Source organism: Accipiter gentilis, chromosome 27 (assembly GCF_929443795.1).
Source record: "Accipiter gentilis chromosome 27, bAccGen1.1, whole genome shotgun sequence".
Classification (NCBI taxonomy): domain Eukaryota; kingdom Metazoa; phylum Chordata; class Aves; order Accipitriformes; family Accipitridae; genus Astur; species Astur gentilis.
In genome coordinates this window covers 17,588,983-17,604,717 of record NC_064906.1, presented here as the reverse complement: position 1 = coordinate 17,604,717, position 15,735 = coordinate 17,588,983, and the positions used below count along the sequence as shown (strand labels likewise).

The window sequence follows — 15,735 nt, the reverse complement described above, 5'->3', positions numbered from 1 at the left end:
TAGAGAGCTTTCAAAAAAAAAAAAAAAAGAAAATGGAAATGTTTCATGCTGAAGCAACCTTTCATTTGGACATTTAAAAAATGGCAAAATCAAGGGCAAAAATCTGAGTGAAATGTTTTGATTGTGTTAAAGCAAAAAAATATTTACAATGAACAGGCTTTTAGTTATTTATTTCTTTTCCTTCATAGAACAGTTTAATAACTTGAGGTCTTTCAGCCCTGTGTGAAATGGAATACTTCTCCCCACCCCTCCACTCCAGCAGTGCTTTTTGCCACCTTTTGAGCCCCAGCTGAAAAACCAGCAACATGCCATGTTTCGTGTTTCCCCACCTTGATCCTGCCAGTGTTTTTCCAGCTCTGGTATTCAGCAAAGCGTGCCCCAGCTAATGACCCAACAGATGACTGGCCCCCTACAACACTGGTCTGTAACTTTAAGCTGGAGAGAACGCTCTGGACTTTTTGAAGAAATTCTGGTTTTTTCCTTAGGATGTTCTTTTTTTAATGAAGGTGGATCCACTTTATTAGCAACCAAATGTTTCCTTTATTTGGCATAGCGCTCCACGCCTCCTGAATGACTGATTTGACTACAAATTGCTCAGACTCTGTGATTTATTTTTCATCTCATTTATTGCAGGCATGAATACAGGAACAGGTAAACAGCTGAGCCGTAAAAGTTTCTCTCTAGGCATGTTTTCAACAAAATGCCATCATACACTGTCTGATGATACACGCTGCTACTCAGATGAAACAAAATGGTGTGAGCAATCTTACTTTAAAGCTGCTACCCACCAAAGCTGCAGCTGCCAAAGAAGCCTTCTCCTCCACTTGCTCTCTCCCTTCCCTCCTTCTCCACATCATCTACAGGTTCTTTTACGGCACTTAACTTTACAAAACACAGTTGTGAAGCTGATCTTACATGCAATCACGGATCAGCCTCAGTATATTTATTGCAAACTCCTTGAATATCAGGACATTTATAAAAAAAAAAAAAAAAAAAAAAGAAAGAAATAATATTCCATTGCATAATTACGAGTAGGTTTTTGTAGCCAATGAACCAGAAATGTATTCAGAAGAAAAAAAAAAAAAAGAAAGAAAAACAAAGGATATTTGTAAACAGTTCAAACAAAACATGGCGCTGCCTCCAATGAAACATTTCACTGCATTACCAGCTCTGTTTCAAATGGGCACGTAGGCATCCTGTCGCAAGAGAGTTGTGAAGCCACGAACTGAAACTTTGGAGGAGTTAATTTTCAAACATTGCGCTTTCAGGGTCTAAGTATGTCTGAAATGTGAAAAATCTGCACACACTGTGGGATCTGATAAAGATGTGGGATCTCAAACAACATTTCTAAAGAAAACCCAGTTATCCTTTTTAAAACAAAATAGTGAAAACAGCTGAACCACACAAAAACAAAGCACAATTGATCGGCTTCCATAAGAGACTGCAACATGAGAAAATATTTAACTCCTTGCATAGCTATTGAAATGGCCGATAAATTTTGCTGGAATCACCCAAACATGACAACGTTGCAATCTGCCGCTTAGAGACTTCACGTTGGAAAGCTGGGATCTGCTGACCGGGCCGGAGCATCGCTCGGGGCACTGTTAAAAGCCAGGGCCACCCCTGGTAGGCTTTGCCAGCGTGACTAGAGCAGGAGGTTTCGTCAACGAGCTATCCCCAGACCGGGCACGACTATAATGATGCCTCTGCGCTTATGCCGCTGTAAGTTACCCCAGGTCTCTGTTCTCCCCGTAAAGGGATAAAAGCTGTTCTGACAACAGGGCGTTTCTGGTAGCGTATTTACGCCCAACACGCGAGGCTTTCGCTGGCAGAGCTACGTCGATCACAAGTCATACCTCAGAGTACCCCTGGATGATGTCGCCGTGTCGGCAAGGGTTTGCAATGTCAACCTAACCAGAGGGACGGAGAGCCAGATTCATCTCACTTAACTTTAAGCAACGCAAAGGTAGACGTTTAAGTCAGAGACACCTCCAGAGGGCAGTTCCTTTGATCTCTTGCCAGCGGAGAGTCGGGCGTATTAACGTTAGGTGAGATGAAGCCTTTCCCAGGAGAGCCGAAGAGACAAAGTCCTTTCAGCCACCCTGTCCCGTCACCGACTCTGGAGACCGTGCTTCAGAAGGCTGCCGTTCAAATGCGTTATCTTTACACACGTCAATGTACATGATAATGATAGCCTGTGCTGGGCTTCATGCTGCCACAACTACATAGGCAAGCTCATTAAAGCTAGCTCAGATACTTCTGCCCTATTATACAGACATACCCTCAGGCAGAGTATCCTTTAACACCTGTAAAGTTAAAGTCGAGGGGCAAGTCTAGAGTATTTGCCCCTCAGCGTATGTTCACGTTGACATTGTCTTGTTTACAGCAGTTTTGGGTAACAGGTGTCCTAACACTGTAATTCCCAACCAGAGGTGAGGCAGGAGGGTTTATTCAGAGGATGTGAAAAGTGAGACGCTTAAGCGTGGCTGAAGAATGTACGTAGTAAGAAAGAACAAGGTGATGACATTCCGCAGTTAAAAGTTTAGTTTGATATCAGTAAAACGGTTTTAATAAAGCTCCATTAGACTGCAGAATAGGAAACGGTGGCAGCCAGTGGAATAAGACACTAAAACAAGACAAGGCAACGTACTTCGGGTTGTTCTGTGGAAAGCAGCCCACGGGAACTAAGCGGCCACGCGAGCCTTTCCCTCTTCTCCTGGTGGAAACCAAGGAGGGAGGAATCTCTGCTGTTTCTCAGCTATAAAGACTTGGCCACTGTAAAGTAATCTCGGTTCACGTTTCTTGTTTTCCAGTTCTGGCTATTTCAGCTGAAGAATTTTTATACAACGGGAGCAAAACATTGCATTTAAAATAATAAACTAATAGCCGGTTTACGAGCCAGAACGCCTGGTGGGGCTGGTCTGAGTCAGGCATTCAGTTTTGCTAAAGGCTTTTCCTTCTGTGACCAGACTGCCCTAATGCGGGTAATTGGCTCTGTTTGCCCCCAAACCTGAAGGCATTATCGCGGGGTTCCTAAAGTCCACTCCACGGCAATCAGTACGACTGAAGCGTGCGTTCAGATCTGGTTTTGCTGTTTTTCCTTGACAATGACTTTGTGAAACTGCCGCCATTTCACACAAAACTGGGGCTTGCTTAACAGCAGGCAGAAGACCAGATTCAGCTAGTCAGCGCTGTGCCATTCTCAACGTTACTTTGCTTTCCTCTCCCCAAACAGCACCTCTGATTCCAATTTTCTTTTATTTGTTCTTCACAACGCTCCCTTTTACTTGGGCACAGACAAAACGCGCTGCTGCTTCTCCCTCTCCCAGTACCTTCTGGGAAGAGGTGAGTAACAGGACATGGGAGATGCAGCCTTTTGCATTTTCCCCTCCTTTCTGATTTCTTCACAGGGATTTACTGCTCCTAATCCATTTTTAATAACCTTGGGTTGATGGAGCGGTATATTAAGACATAAGGAACAGAAGTGTCCTGGCACCGTAACTAGGTGGACAGTGTACAAGTCCTATCCGATTACCCAGCAAAGCCACCCGAGTGCTCCGAAGTCTGCAGTCCAGGTGTGTTTCTATGGCTCCTTGTGCCCGTCGCTCACGTTGAGCTACTTCATTACATTTTGTATTGCGAGTTCCTGCCTAACACTTGTGCTGTTTATTTTGCCCCATTTTATGGCAACCAGAAAGGTTTGGGGTTGGTGGATTTAACTGGGGAGCCTAATGCTAATTTCTTGTCCCAGCAAATATAAAAGAGACAAGTCATTTTATACCTCCACGTTGCAATCCACAGTCCTACGATGCTCTCAAGAATTCTCCTTTCAGAAAAAAAGCACAAGCTAACTCTGAAGGAAACTCGGTCTCACAGCAATCGCTTTCCACACAAACAAACTGCTTAAGCTGAGATAAAGCCATCGTAATCGGTATCAAATTAAGGGCAATCTTTTACCTTAATACAAACGAGAGAACACAGCGTACAGAGTAACAGAAAAATATACATCTTCAGCCATACAAAACGCACAAAACTTTCCTGTCGGAAGAGTACCTTGTAGCTGACAGTTGTCGGTAGCTTTCTGGATGACCCTGCACTACTGAACGGGGGGAAATGGAGAACTTCTTTCTTTCTTTTTTTTTTTTTTTTTTTTCCTAGGAAACAGTCGGTGGCATTACCTGTATACCATAAACACCTTCCCTGGGGCTGTGGTTCTGCTAGTACTGGACTACCCACCCCGCCTGATGCCTGAGATAGCTCCACCGAAGGTAAGAACCTGCTGGCGTGCTGGAGGTGAACGGGACGTACAGCCAGGCGTACCCCCCGCCCCCCCCGGTTTGCCAGTACACGCGTGCTGATTAGTAGAGTGAAAAAAAAATGGGCATAGACACAGCTATGTCGTAAACTATCATTGTTATTATTCTTCGAAGTGATCAATCAATTCACGTCAGTCAGGAAGGTGGTTTATCGAGCCAGGAAGGAAAAAAATCCTCCGCGCGCGAGCTACGTCCACACCGCTGAGGCTCTGCAACCTGCAGTGCTGGGGCAGGAGCCGTCTGAGCGCGGGCGAGCTCTAATGCCTAGGCAACCCGGAGAAGGTAAAACTTCTCACTTCGTTAAAAAAAGTCAGTATCAAGCTAGAAAGTCAGTAGCAAATTACTTCAAACAACTGGTATTGGTTTTTTTCTTCATTAATGGAAATACGGTAAGATTTAGTTGAAGGTTTAGGTCAAGATGACAAACCACAGGGGGTGTTGGGTGCGTATACCTGTATGGTGGGGTGTCTTTCCCCCTTGCAGCTATTTATGTCTCTGAAGTGAAGGTTAAGGTTAGGAATTTAATAAGACAGCTGTTTATTTTTCTGTGGAGACTAACAGTCCTGGGGTTAGGATGTAATAATCATTCTTCTGCTTTAAAAATGGTTCTTTAACAAATAGCAGTAGCTCATTGCAATTTTCAGTTGTACAAAATGACATATTTTCTATGTTACTATCAAAATATTCTGCATAACATTAATTTCTGTGCACTTATTAACATATGTACAGAACAGTGTTTCCCAATAGAAATCAGTATGCTCCTTGCTGATCCTTTTTGCCCTAGATTTACCAAAACCAAACCTGAAATTAATTGTGTTAATAGTATAAAATCTCAGGAGAGATAAAGGATTGAAGGTTTATTTCCCAGCAGCAAACGAATAAAGGAACTCCTTCAAGTTAAAGTCTAGCCGAGACCTAATTTTAACCAACCGTGGTGAATCCAGGCGAGCCAGGAATATCACACATTTTCCCGATGCATTATGTTGAGTACACAGAAGCAGAGGAATGTAAACAGACAGAAGGCACATGAAAGGCCCCAATCCATTCTCCATCTGACGGAAGTGCGAATTTCATAATTCTGTCATCAAGAGTCTTTTCATCATTTTCTCTCTCTCAAGTTCACGCCTCAGAGTCTCAGCGCTGTGTAATTAATGCACAAACAGCCAATTATGGGAACAACAATAAGTCTCAGATTTCAATTTAAAATAATTAACATTTTCAAAATACCAAAGGAGGGGAAAAAAGGTCAGACTCGATTCAGTGAAAAGGCTGATAACTGATGCCTGATTCACAACCAAGTACCACTTGATATTTCTGAAGAGCAAACAGAGGCACGAAAAAGGACATAAAATACCCCCACATGGCAAAACAGTTTAGGATTTAATCTCTACCCCCGTTAAAGGCTACTGATATTGGTCGGATATTGGGGGACATCTCTATACGCTGAATTTACTACAGCCTTGCACACACCGGGGTGTGGGAAGCAGAGCCTGAAGCCCTTGCTCCCACACACCAAATCACTCCAGAGCCCACGGGCTCTGCAACTGGGAATGCCCTGGGTTAGTGATTCTATTTCTTAAGAAATAGTGTGGGGAAAAAAACCAACCTCCGTTTACTGTGTTGTTCTGAGAGTGAAGTATCTAATGCTTGTAAAACAGTTTGGAGATTTAAACTGCAGCGCAGAAACCTTGCAGCCCATTCATGGACAAGCAGGGTGGAAACACCCACTTGTGTTCGAGACATCTTACAGAAGCTGAGTTCAGCACTACAGCTTCAGAATTACATATTCACCAGAACGATAAATTCTTGGATGAGTTGGCAATGTTGAACAAGCGTGCAGGTGTAATTAAACCAACATCTGCAAAAAACAGCTAACAAATGAAAACGGGAAGTGACTGTGAATCCAAAAGTAAAAAAGGCTCATCTATTATCATGCCAAAGAAATACTTTTCTCTTCGACATAAGCCTAGGACCCTTTTGCGCTCCAGAAGTATTGAATATATCCACTCCTACATTTGTATTCAGTAAATTATCAGCTTGGGAAATTCAGCTTTGATTAAATTCTAGAATAAGAAGCCAGCATGCAAAACGGGTAGGATGGAACAATAGAAAACTGAAAGCAGGCTGCCTGTGGAAAGATGGGATGGCTTCTTGTTTCTCTAAGAAACTACAAGAAAGACCACTGTAGCTTGACATTACTGAAAAAAAAAAAAAAAAAAAAAAAAAAAAAAAGAGGTAAAAGAAAGAAAACCAGTGCCCATTTTTCATTTAGAAGAGCGGGCATGTCTCAACCTCAGCTTTCCCCCCTGGACATTTAATTTCAAAAAACAAATTGCAACAGTAATTATTAAAAGAAAACATTTGTGGTTCAGACAAAATGACTTGCCTGAGGAATATCTTCATAACCCTTTCTCTCCAGGCCGTTGGCCACAGAAATGGTACGCTGCCGGCTGCAGCAGTTGATTAAGGCTGGTTTGTTTCTCAGAGCAGATATGCGTTATAGCTATTTCTTTACATAACCCACCTATTCTGAAGTAGGTGTCAAGCAGCAACTGGAAATCTTTTGGTATCAGGGGCAACGTCACTTTATGGTAATTATGATAGAAAAAGAGGAATCAAGCTAATTCCTTTAATGCAGAAAGCATCAAAGTATTTCTGTGAAAGAACTGCACAGTACCTGTCTGCCAGCGAAATCGGTTTATGCGACGTATATATTGTCTGGACCGTTGGAGTTGGTATAGTCTCTGCCAAAGACCTCAGTACGGGCGATGGAGTTACCAGCGTTATCTTAGGAGATGACTGCACCGCACAGCATTGTAATTTGCTGTCTGTAAATTCTGCCTACAAAAAAAAAAAAAGAGAAAAAAAAAGTATACAGACACGGAAAGAAAAAAAGCGTAGATTAGCTTCTACTGCTCTTGCTACACTTCACCATCCAATTCATTGCCAAACACTCAGTAATAATAACTAATAATGAGAACAATATATATATAGCTGTAGCTATAGCTGCTCAGTGCAACCTCCGCGGATGCTGAACAGCCGCCTCTTTCGATGGCTCTTCCAGAGCCGTGCCTGAGGGGCAAGCCTGATGGCAACATGCGCTACGTGAGATGAAACTCCACGTACGGGACTGGCAGCATTCGGATAAAAGACATCATGGGTTTGGAGAATGCTGACCGCGGGAGATTTCTGGACTATTCTTCAGAAATCCTATACAATTTGCTGGTGGGTCCTCTGACTAATCTGTGTTTTGCAATAGCCAGGAGTCCGGGCTTCTAGGAGTCCGGGTTTCAAAGTGTCCATCCCTTTCCCACATTTGCTAACTGGACCGTGCCTCAGGAGAAATATTCTTGTAGTTATCTACTGATAGGCAACATTGGAAGGGCTGCTTTAAGACAAACAGCAAGCAACTATCTCCTGCCTTTCAGGTGAGACATATCAGCGCTGCAATATTACAACACTGTGCCAGCCTATACAGCGGGACGGGCAGGATCCCTAAAAATAAAACACCACCGTCTTGCTTTTCGGCACGGACTATTTCTCATACCAAATCACAGTGGCTAGTGCCTGTGGTGCCTGGATGACCCTGACCTGGGAAAAGCACAGAGAAATTGCAGTTTGTCAGTGCGTCAGGCCCGTTAGGATATGCTCCTACTGGTATCGGCTGCACTTCTTTCTTGCCAACCTTTCCTTCTAAACTTGGTTCAGACTTTAAGGCAGGGAGGAAGAAAAGTCACCATCATAAGGGAGCAGCTATTTGAACAGCACCTTTTTTTTTTCTTTGTCTTAATTATTTCTCAAATTCTGCAAGCCACAGAGGATCAATGCTCAACACAAATCAGTTTAATCAGCGGGACAATTATTTGAGCCCAGGAAAGAGTGGCTGTGTTGGGTTTGCTTGCTTATTGTCATTTTTTAACACGTCTCTGCTCAACCCGTCTGATATGCTCCAAAACAACCTCTGAAGCAAAAGGAATTCCATTAATTCCACAAAATTAGTAAAATGGAAACTGTAAAACCAGCTAAAGAAACTCTCCCTCCAACCCTGGCCAATTATGTGTGTAAATACTGGCTAAGAGAACCTGTCCAAACTTCCTTCTCGTTCAACTTTTAAAACTCAGCCTTACAAGCTGCAGGGGCATCAAATTTGGTGTTCCTCATACAGGGTCCCTGTCTTTTGAGAACTTTATGGCATGAGAAGGAGGCATCACCCTGTGAGGCTGATGTAAGTTCTCCCAGCCTTACTGAAATCAGCAGAGCGATGACAAATTACACTTGCTGAAGATTTGCCCTGAGTGCTAAAGAGTGTTTGCTCTGGATAATGGTTTTACAGTATATATCCAAAGCATCTTTTTATATATATCTGCTTGCACAGTATGTTTGAATCAAATATTTAACTGGTCTAAACAGATCTAATTTCATTAAATTAAATCTATGTCACTCATACCAGCCAGAGAATATGGACATCAAGCCTGCCATTTCTCTATGGAAATCTCTGAAATTCAGAGGGGTTCCTGGCACGAAGCTTCTTTTTAAATATTCCAGGCAGCCAAGTTCTCTAATTTTTCCTCTGATAAAATCAACACAGCTGCATATACACCACCAAATTAGAAGCCCTACACAAAAGGTAGAGCCTTCCAAACGTCACTGCTCATACCTTTTTCCCCTCAATAACATTTCAATGTTTTGTTCCAAGCCAAAAAAAAAAAAAAAAAAAAAAAAGAAAAAGTGAAGGGGAAGCAAGGAAAGCAAGGAAAAGAAAAAGAAAAAAAACCCAAACAAACAAGGAAAAAGATTAATAAATGTTACCATCTGGGACTGTGTGTGACTGGAGAACATTCAGAGTTAGATCTACCTGTAAGTAAGTCCTAGCACTGATTTAGACCTTTCCTCTACAGCTCCCGCCTGCAGGGCAGATATCTTCAAGCCCGTGCATCAGGATGAACTGAACCACTGCTGGGGAGAAGCACATCTCTTTGGGCTGGGATGGAGGACCGTGAAACACAGGACCAAAGTCTAATTAACCTTCCTAATTGTTCTCCCTTCTTTATGCAGTCCTCTAGGTAGCTGCTCGTTTACCAGAGATGTTTGTACATAACTCTCTAAAAGGAATGTATGGAATCATACGACGGATCGCACACCATTAGATCTTTATTGTAACGGTGTTTTAAATATCTGTGATCTGGATTCTGCCCTCCACCCTGCCGAGGGAAACAGGACTTTAAGGGGAGAAAAGGGAATTTCAGAAAGACTAGTTTGAATTTTACTCTGCTGCTGCTCTCCCGACAGAGCACAACAAAAATCTCAGCATTTGAATTTGCCAAGAAACAGCCATTTCCCGCAAGATGGAAATTTCTGTGGGTAAGTATACCAAGGTAGCTGCTTTTTATATTTTAAAGTTCTATCCCCCCAATGATGAAAAAATATTTTATAGACCCCTCCTAAATTTTGCTTTCATCGTAACTGTCATAGGCAGAAAAATAACTTCCTGACAATCGTTACTAACTAGTGGGAAAGCTATTCTGGGTGTATCTTTTTGCTTAGGTAAAGTAGTACTAGGAGAGACACAAACACTGTAACTTTGGTTTAGTTTTTACCACAACTACTATCCGGACTTGGCTGACCTAGCGAAAAGTTGCTGCAACATATTCCCGTGTATTTTTGGATACCTTTAATTAGAGCTAAAGGGTGGCACTGGCGCAGCTTAGGGACCCTAACTAACTCTGGCTTTAAAATACCTATTTGGAGAAAAACAACATTTAGGTCAAATCCCATGATCAGGTTTATTGTGAAAGAAAAGCCTCCTTCTTTAAATCTTTAAATGCAGACAGTTTACTGCACATGGCCCAACAGTGATTGAAGTTACTTATCTCTGATTATATGCCAGATATAGATTGCTGCTATCAGTAAAAGTTAAGGTTAAAGTCTGAAATGCTTCATTTTGCAAACGTAATTTAAAAACTGTAGGTCAGTTACTGTGGTCTATAACTGTAATCAGAGAGTGTTTCTTATAGAGTAGATCATTTTGTCATACTTACTGCATAACGCCTCTACCCTTAAAGTAGGACTTAGATTGGACTTATTTTTTAAATTATCAAAGAATTGTTTTCTGTTTGTATATAGTTTACCTTACCAAAACCCCCAAATCCTGACTTCCGTGAAAGTTTAACGAGAACTGAGTTCAATACTTGATTCAAATTATTAAGTAAACATGGGAGTTTATACAAGGATACCATTGTAGTAATCAACACACTAACTATAATTCTTCCTTAAAATTCAGATGCAAATTCAATGAAAATCAGGGCCCTCTTTGTGATGGCACAGCAGGCGGTTTCAGGCAGGAGGCCATGCAATTGCTAGACAGAGGACTAAGTCTTCCCATTCCCTTATTGCTCCTTGGAAAGAGGCTACGGAGCTTCCCGACTGTCCTCTACAGTCCTGAACTGAACAACATTCTGGGACCAACCGCATTAGCGGTGAGCCTTGACCTTTAACTCTTAGTCCTGTGTCTAGTAAGCAGCAATGTCTGAATGCAGGCAAGTTAATTATTTGTATAATGGAAATATTTAACTAATTTGCACTCTAATTTGTACTTGGATTTTTTTTTTTTTTTTTTTTTTTGAGGACTGCTTAGCGCATAAGTTTCTGACACTGTTAAAAAAATCAATTGGAATTGTGTTAAATACACAGTTTTTTAGTTGCACGTTCTACTTACAGAAAACTGTGGTACTGTTGTAAAAGGATCGAAAAAAGGATTAGATGTATCAGCAGGGAATGTCTTTATCTTTAAAAAAGATAAAGAAAAAGATGTTACTTTCAGAGCATAAAAATGCAAAAGAAAAAAAAAGCAGCAAAGCATTGCAACTACAGTGACATATCCAACAAATTAGAGCAGTTCAGCAGTGCTTGGACCAGACCAAAAAAGACCCCTCCAAAAATGCATACAGAAATCTGATGATGAATAGTCAAAGCATAAATATGAAAACTCGATAAATTAATTTTACCATGTAGTTAAATATGTTGTGCAAACACGGAGCTGATTGCATACAATATATCTGCCAATTCTGTCGACGGCCATTGGATTATTATCTGCTTCCTTCAGCCAGCACTACATTTTAAAATGTGTAATATGAAGTGCAGGAGCAAATTCTGCAGCGCAGGAACTTTGGCTAAAGAACTCGTGCTTTACATATTTTAGATTTCCAAAGTTTCAGTCCCACAGTTGCTGCCAAAGACAGACAAACAATCACGTAAAGTGGGATTGAAAGAAAACCATATATAAAAAAAGCACTGGGGACAACTGTTTGTTTTGGGCAGCTACGAGGCCCTGTGTTGAGAGGAGGGCTGTGGATAACGGATGACCTTAGGAGGGTTTTTTTGGAAAAGCACCCGGAGAGGTGAGAGACCAAAACGTCCATGTGCCGAGAAGCCTGAGAGCTCCCAGGGCTTGGTCCATGAGCGTACGGTCACTGGTGTGACCAGGCCCTGCTGGAAGTCGCTTCTGCCCTTAAAATCGCTTCAACCATTAACTGAAATTAAAGAAATATTAGAAGCAGCAACAATCTCTGTCCCACTTCATTGTGAATGCTGTTTCTCGTGGTTTTCCTCTTTAGAATGCAGATGTTATTCATTCATTCAAAAAGATGACAAAATAGCAAATAAAGGTATCAGTTTTGAACTGCACTTCATGCTTTCCCTTTGGAAAACCACATTTTTCACTGTAAAGGTGCGTTTTTCACTTTATTATAGAAACTGCTGTGCATTTGTTTGTTATGAACGTCTTCAAGCATAACTCACTAACTACAGATATAGAACTGTTGTTTAGTAATGAGGAAAGCTACCCTGAGGGCCTTGAGCCCACAAGCCAAAGCAAAACCTGAAATTATGACGTCAAATATAATTAAGTAAATGTATAGTGTTTATTTTGTAAATAAAATAACAGAAGCATACTGGCTAAAAGGATGCCAAGGGAAATTAACAGCCATCTGTGGGCCACTTCTGCAAACACGTGGAATTAATCTGGCCATTAACTGTCAAGGCTTCTTACACACAGAGAGTATGGATAGCAAAGATACAGTTAAACATGTCAATACCTTTTTTAACAGAATAAAAGTGTTTATAAGTCAATTACACAGGCACAAATGAACAAACAACTGCGTAAGGGAGAAATTCTTTTAAATCACTATATTCTATGCAAACATATTAAAGAAAATTTCACGCTCCTTTTATAGTCCTACATTCACATCTGTTAGCAAAGCGTATGTACGCTACAGTGCCGATTGAACCTACTCATTGGATTGAAACAACAGCTCCTTGCAAGCTTCATTCCCAGAGCCAAGTCTGTCAACACAAAACATGGACAGCTGTAACATGTCTCACTTTTTCGAGAGACAGCAAATACCCATGAGCCCAGGTTGTCATTTTCAGGTTATAAAGGGTTTACAGTACGACGTTGCAGTACAAAATACAAGCGCACTCCATTACAAACACAATATTTGAGCCAAAGGCAAAGAGGGATGGGAAGCTGGTGGCTCATATGCAGCGTGAGTTTGATATTCTACAGCCAAAATCTCTGTAATTTTGCAGGTTGGTCTCATTAAGGAAACGAAGCGCGGTTACTGAATACAGAACAGAAAAATGACGCAGAACGCTATTGAAGAGCCCACTGGGATTTGGGACCAGAGGCCCGCAAGAGGAGTCAGCCCTGATTACACACTGTGGCACACAGCCATGCAGAATACTCTCTTGCAAAATCAGTCCTCCCATCGGTGGATGTGCCTAAGGCCAGCCTACGTATCAAAACACGGCAAAAAAATGGTTAATCTGGCTTAGTTATCAGCGCGAGTTCCTCTCTCGGGGAGCTGTGCTTATTTAATTTTGGGAATAAGACAATCTCGATAAATGAAAGGCTCTCTAGGTTCTAAACCCACCAATTTCCAGCACTTTGAAGAAACTGAAAACAGAAATTAAGGAACAGAGGGGAAAAAACCATACTTGCATTCAATTTAAGAGTGACAAAGAGAAACCACCCTTGCTCAGCCTTTAGGATTTACTGTCTTCCTCTCATCTTTTTTCCATCCGAGAAGAGACTGCTGTTACTCAAATGGCACAACGGAGTTTCTCGGTTTGGCCCGGGCCTTGATATGAGTGCTGCTGCCAGCTCCCACAGGCAAAATAGAGAGACAACGCTCTTGTTGTCTCCTCAGCGCTGGCAAGAGAGGTTCTTATCTATTGATGGCTTGGCTCCTTTGAGTAGGAAGGAGGTACAATGTCCTCCTCATCCAGGCAACAGCAGAAAAATTCTGTATATTCGAGAACACTTTTCAGACCGAGGATACGCAGGATGGGGAGAGAGTAGCGTGGAAAGCATCAGTGAAGCAACTGGTTTATGTGAAACTGAATTTGGAAATTGGAAAAGTCTTTTCAGCCAAGAATATACTTTGGCCTGACTGTCCTGCATGTCCACCATGGCCAGCAGTGTGCTGATGACGGCAGCAGTTGCCAGCACCTGGGAAGAGGAAGAAAACGCTGGAATTCCCACCCCACCACACAAGGAAAGCAGCGTCATGTGTGAGTCTCTTCCTGACCCTTGTCTTGGGGTAAAGTGTATTGCATGGAGTCAAAACTCTCAAAGTAGCTCAAAAAGCAAAACAACTCTCTGACCAGAACAAGAAGCGAAGACCTAAATGTTATACAGTGCCCACACAGTATATAGCCTCTCTCCCTGTCCTCGGAGGAAGACATACCATACCTTTAAACATCTCCTGACTCACGTGGCAGAAGCAGACTCTAAACTGCTCCTGGGTGCTTTCTTCTCTCTGCTGCGGCAGCATCTGCTGAAAGATGCCACCCAGGGACCAAGAAAAGAAGAGGAGCAGAGCCATCTCCAGCACCTACCGCGACCCTGCCGTCCCTCCAGCCTCTGGAGACCTTCAGCAGCTTCCAGGCTTCACCTGGGATTGCAAACACGAGGGGAAAAGGGAAAAGGAAAGAGGAGGCGGGCAGCTCTGCGTGCAGGACAGTCTCGTGAAGCTGAATTGAGGCTGCTCAGACTAGCAAAGCACAGTAGCTGCTAGTGCGTGGGTTGCCTATGGACAAGCTGCTGAGGTATGCGGTCCACTTCGGTGTAAGACAAAACGAGAAATAACAGCTTTAGAGTTTGCAGCTGAGCACAGAAATTCCTGCCGTGGCAGCTGGAGTTAGACACGACTGCGTCCACATTGCAGACCTGCTCAGATGAGCACGTTCTGGCACAGTCAGGCTCTTCCATGGGAGCAAAAGGGACTAGCGGGTGTCACAGGGGCTACAGAAATATCACGATCGACGAGAGGTCGGAAACGTACTTTCGATAACAGCACAGACAGACTTTTAAGTATAAAACTTGATTTCAAGCCCACCTGCTCTCTGCAGCAGTGGAAACGGTCTTGCAGCCCAAGTCACGACCATAAAACAACCTTTAAGGCAGGTCCCATAAGTAACCGTCACGTCACAGGGGCACGGCATGAAAGGGGAGTGAAGGAGTTCTGCGTTCCAGCGGCATCTCACATGCTGAGGGCTTGTTTCACAACCTCAAATGCCCCTTGCTTGAAAGGTCAGGGTGCATTACCATAGCAGAACTACTTTCGACAAGTATTTCCTCGTCCGGAATATTTAGCTTGGCAAGTTGAGTATTTACTAAGCTTAAAAGAACAGTTGACTCTTAACAAAAAGAAAGAAAAAAAGAAAATAGTAGTACAAAAAGGACTGGCACAGTCCCAGGACAAGTCCAGTGGTCAAGTAATCTTTCAGGAGAAAGATCTGAAAATGAGTCAATATAACAGTCACATTGATTTTGTGGGAAAAATGAGTCAATTTTTATTCCTCTGTGGCTAATTTTCTGCTAGTACTCGCAGATTCTTGTTGCATTATTAGCTGTCCATTGGGGTGACATATTTTGGAGGTATCTTTGCCACAATCAGGAAGAATTAACAGCACTAATTTTCCTTGATATTTATACTGCAAGGAAGAATGAAGGAGAGTGAAAGAAGAAAAGGGACAACAGGACAGGAACCTTCCCCTTTTCTTTGCATTTGTGCAAAGAGTTTTTCTGGATAGAATTTAAAATCTCGGTAAAAACAATTGTACTATCCTGAAACACCTTTTAGATGGGTTAGGAGAAAAAAACTGTAACTTTCTCATAAAAGCAAATGGAAGTGGAGGGAGACAAAGAAAGAGTACTTTTATCAAGTTAATTGATATAAAATTAGCTATTTTAACTATTAACTATTTTTGGTATTTCTATTAGAAGGGAAAATTAGAAATGCCCTTGCTGTGACAAAAAAGTACCACTTTTGGGAGAAGTGGGCTTAATTTGGATATGTTCTCTTACACTGGGGGCAGTCAGTATATTCACTGCCCTGCCACAACTTACTTTCCTTCT

At 42.2% G+C, this 15,735-nt stretch overlaps 1 protein-coding gene across 1 annotated transcript in view; it reads right to left on the bottom strand.

Annotated features, from left to right (window-relative positions):
- Positions 1-987: 987 nt before the first annotated feature.
- Positions 988-15,735, bottom strand: part of EPB41L4B (erythrocyte membrane protein band 4.1 like 4B) — a 174,140-nt gene continuing 159,392 nt past the window's right edge. Inside the window, exons 23-25 of the mRNA XM_049830427.1 lie at positions 11,032-11,100; positions 6,994-7,157; positions 988-5,456 (exon numbers count right to left, since the gene is read on the bottom strand). Of these exons, the coding sequence (XP_049686384.1) occupies positions 5,387-5,456; positions 6,994-7,157; positions 11,032-11,100 (303 nt within the window). The 3' untranslated portion in view covers positions 988-5,386. The remainder of the gene's footprint in view (positions 5,457-6,993; positions 7,158-11,031; positions 11,101-15,735) is intronic.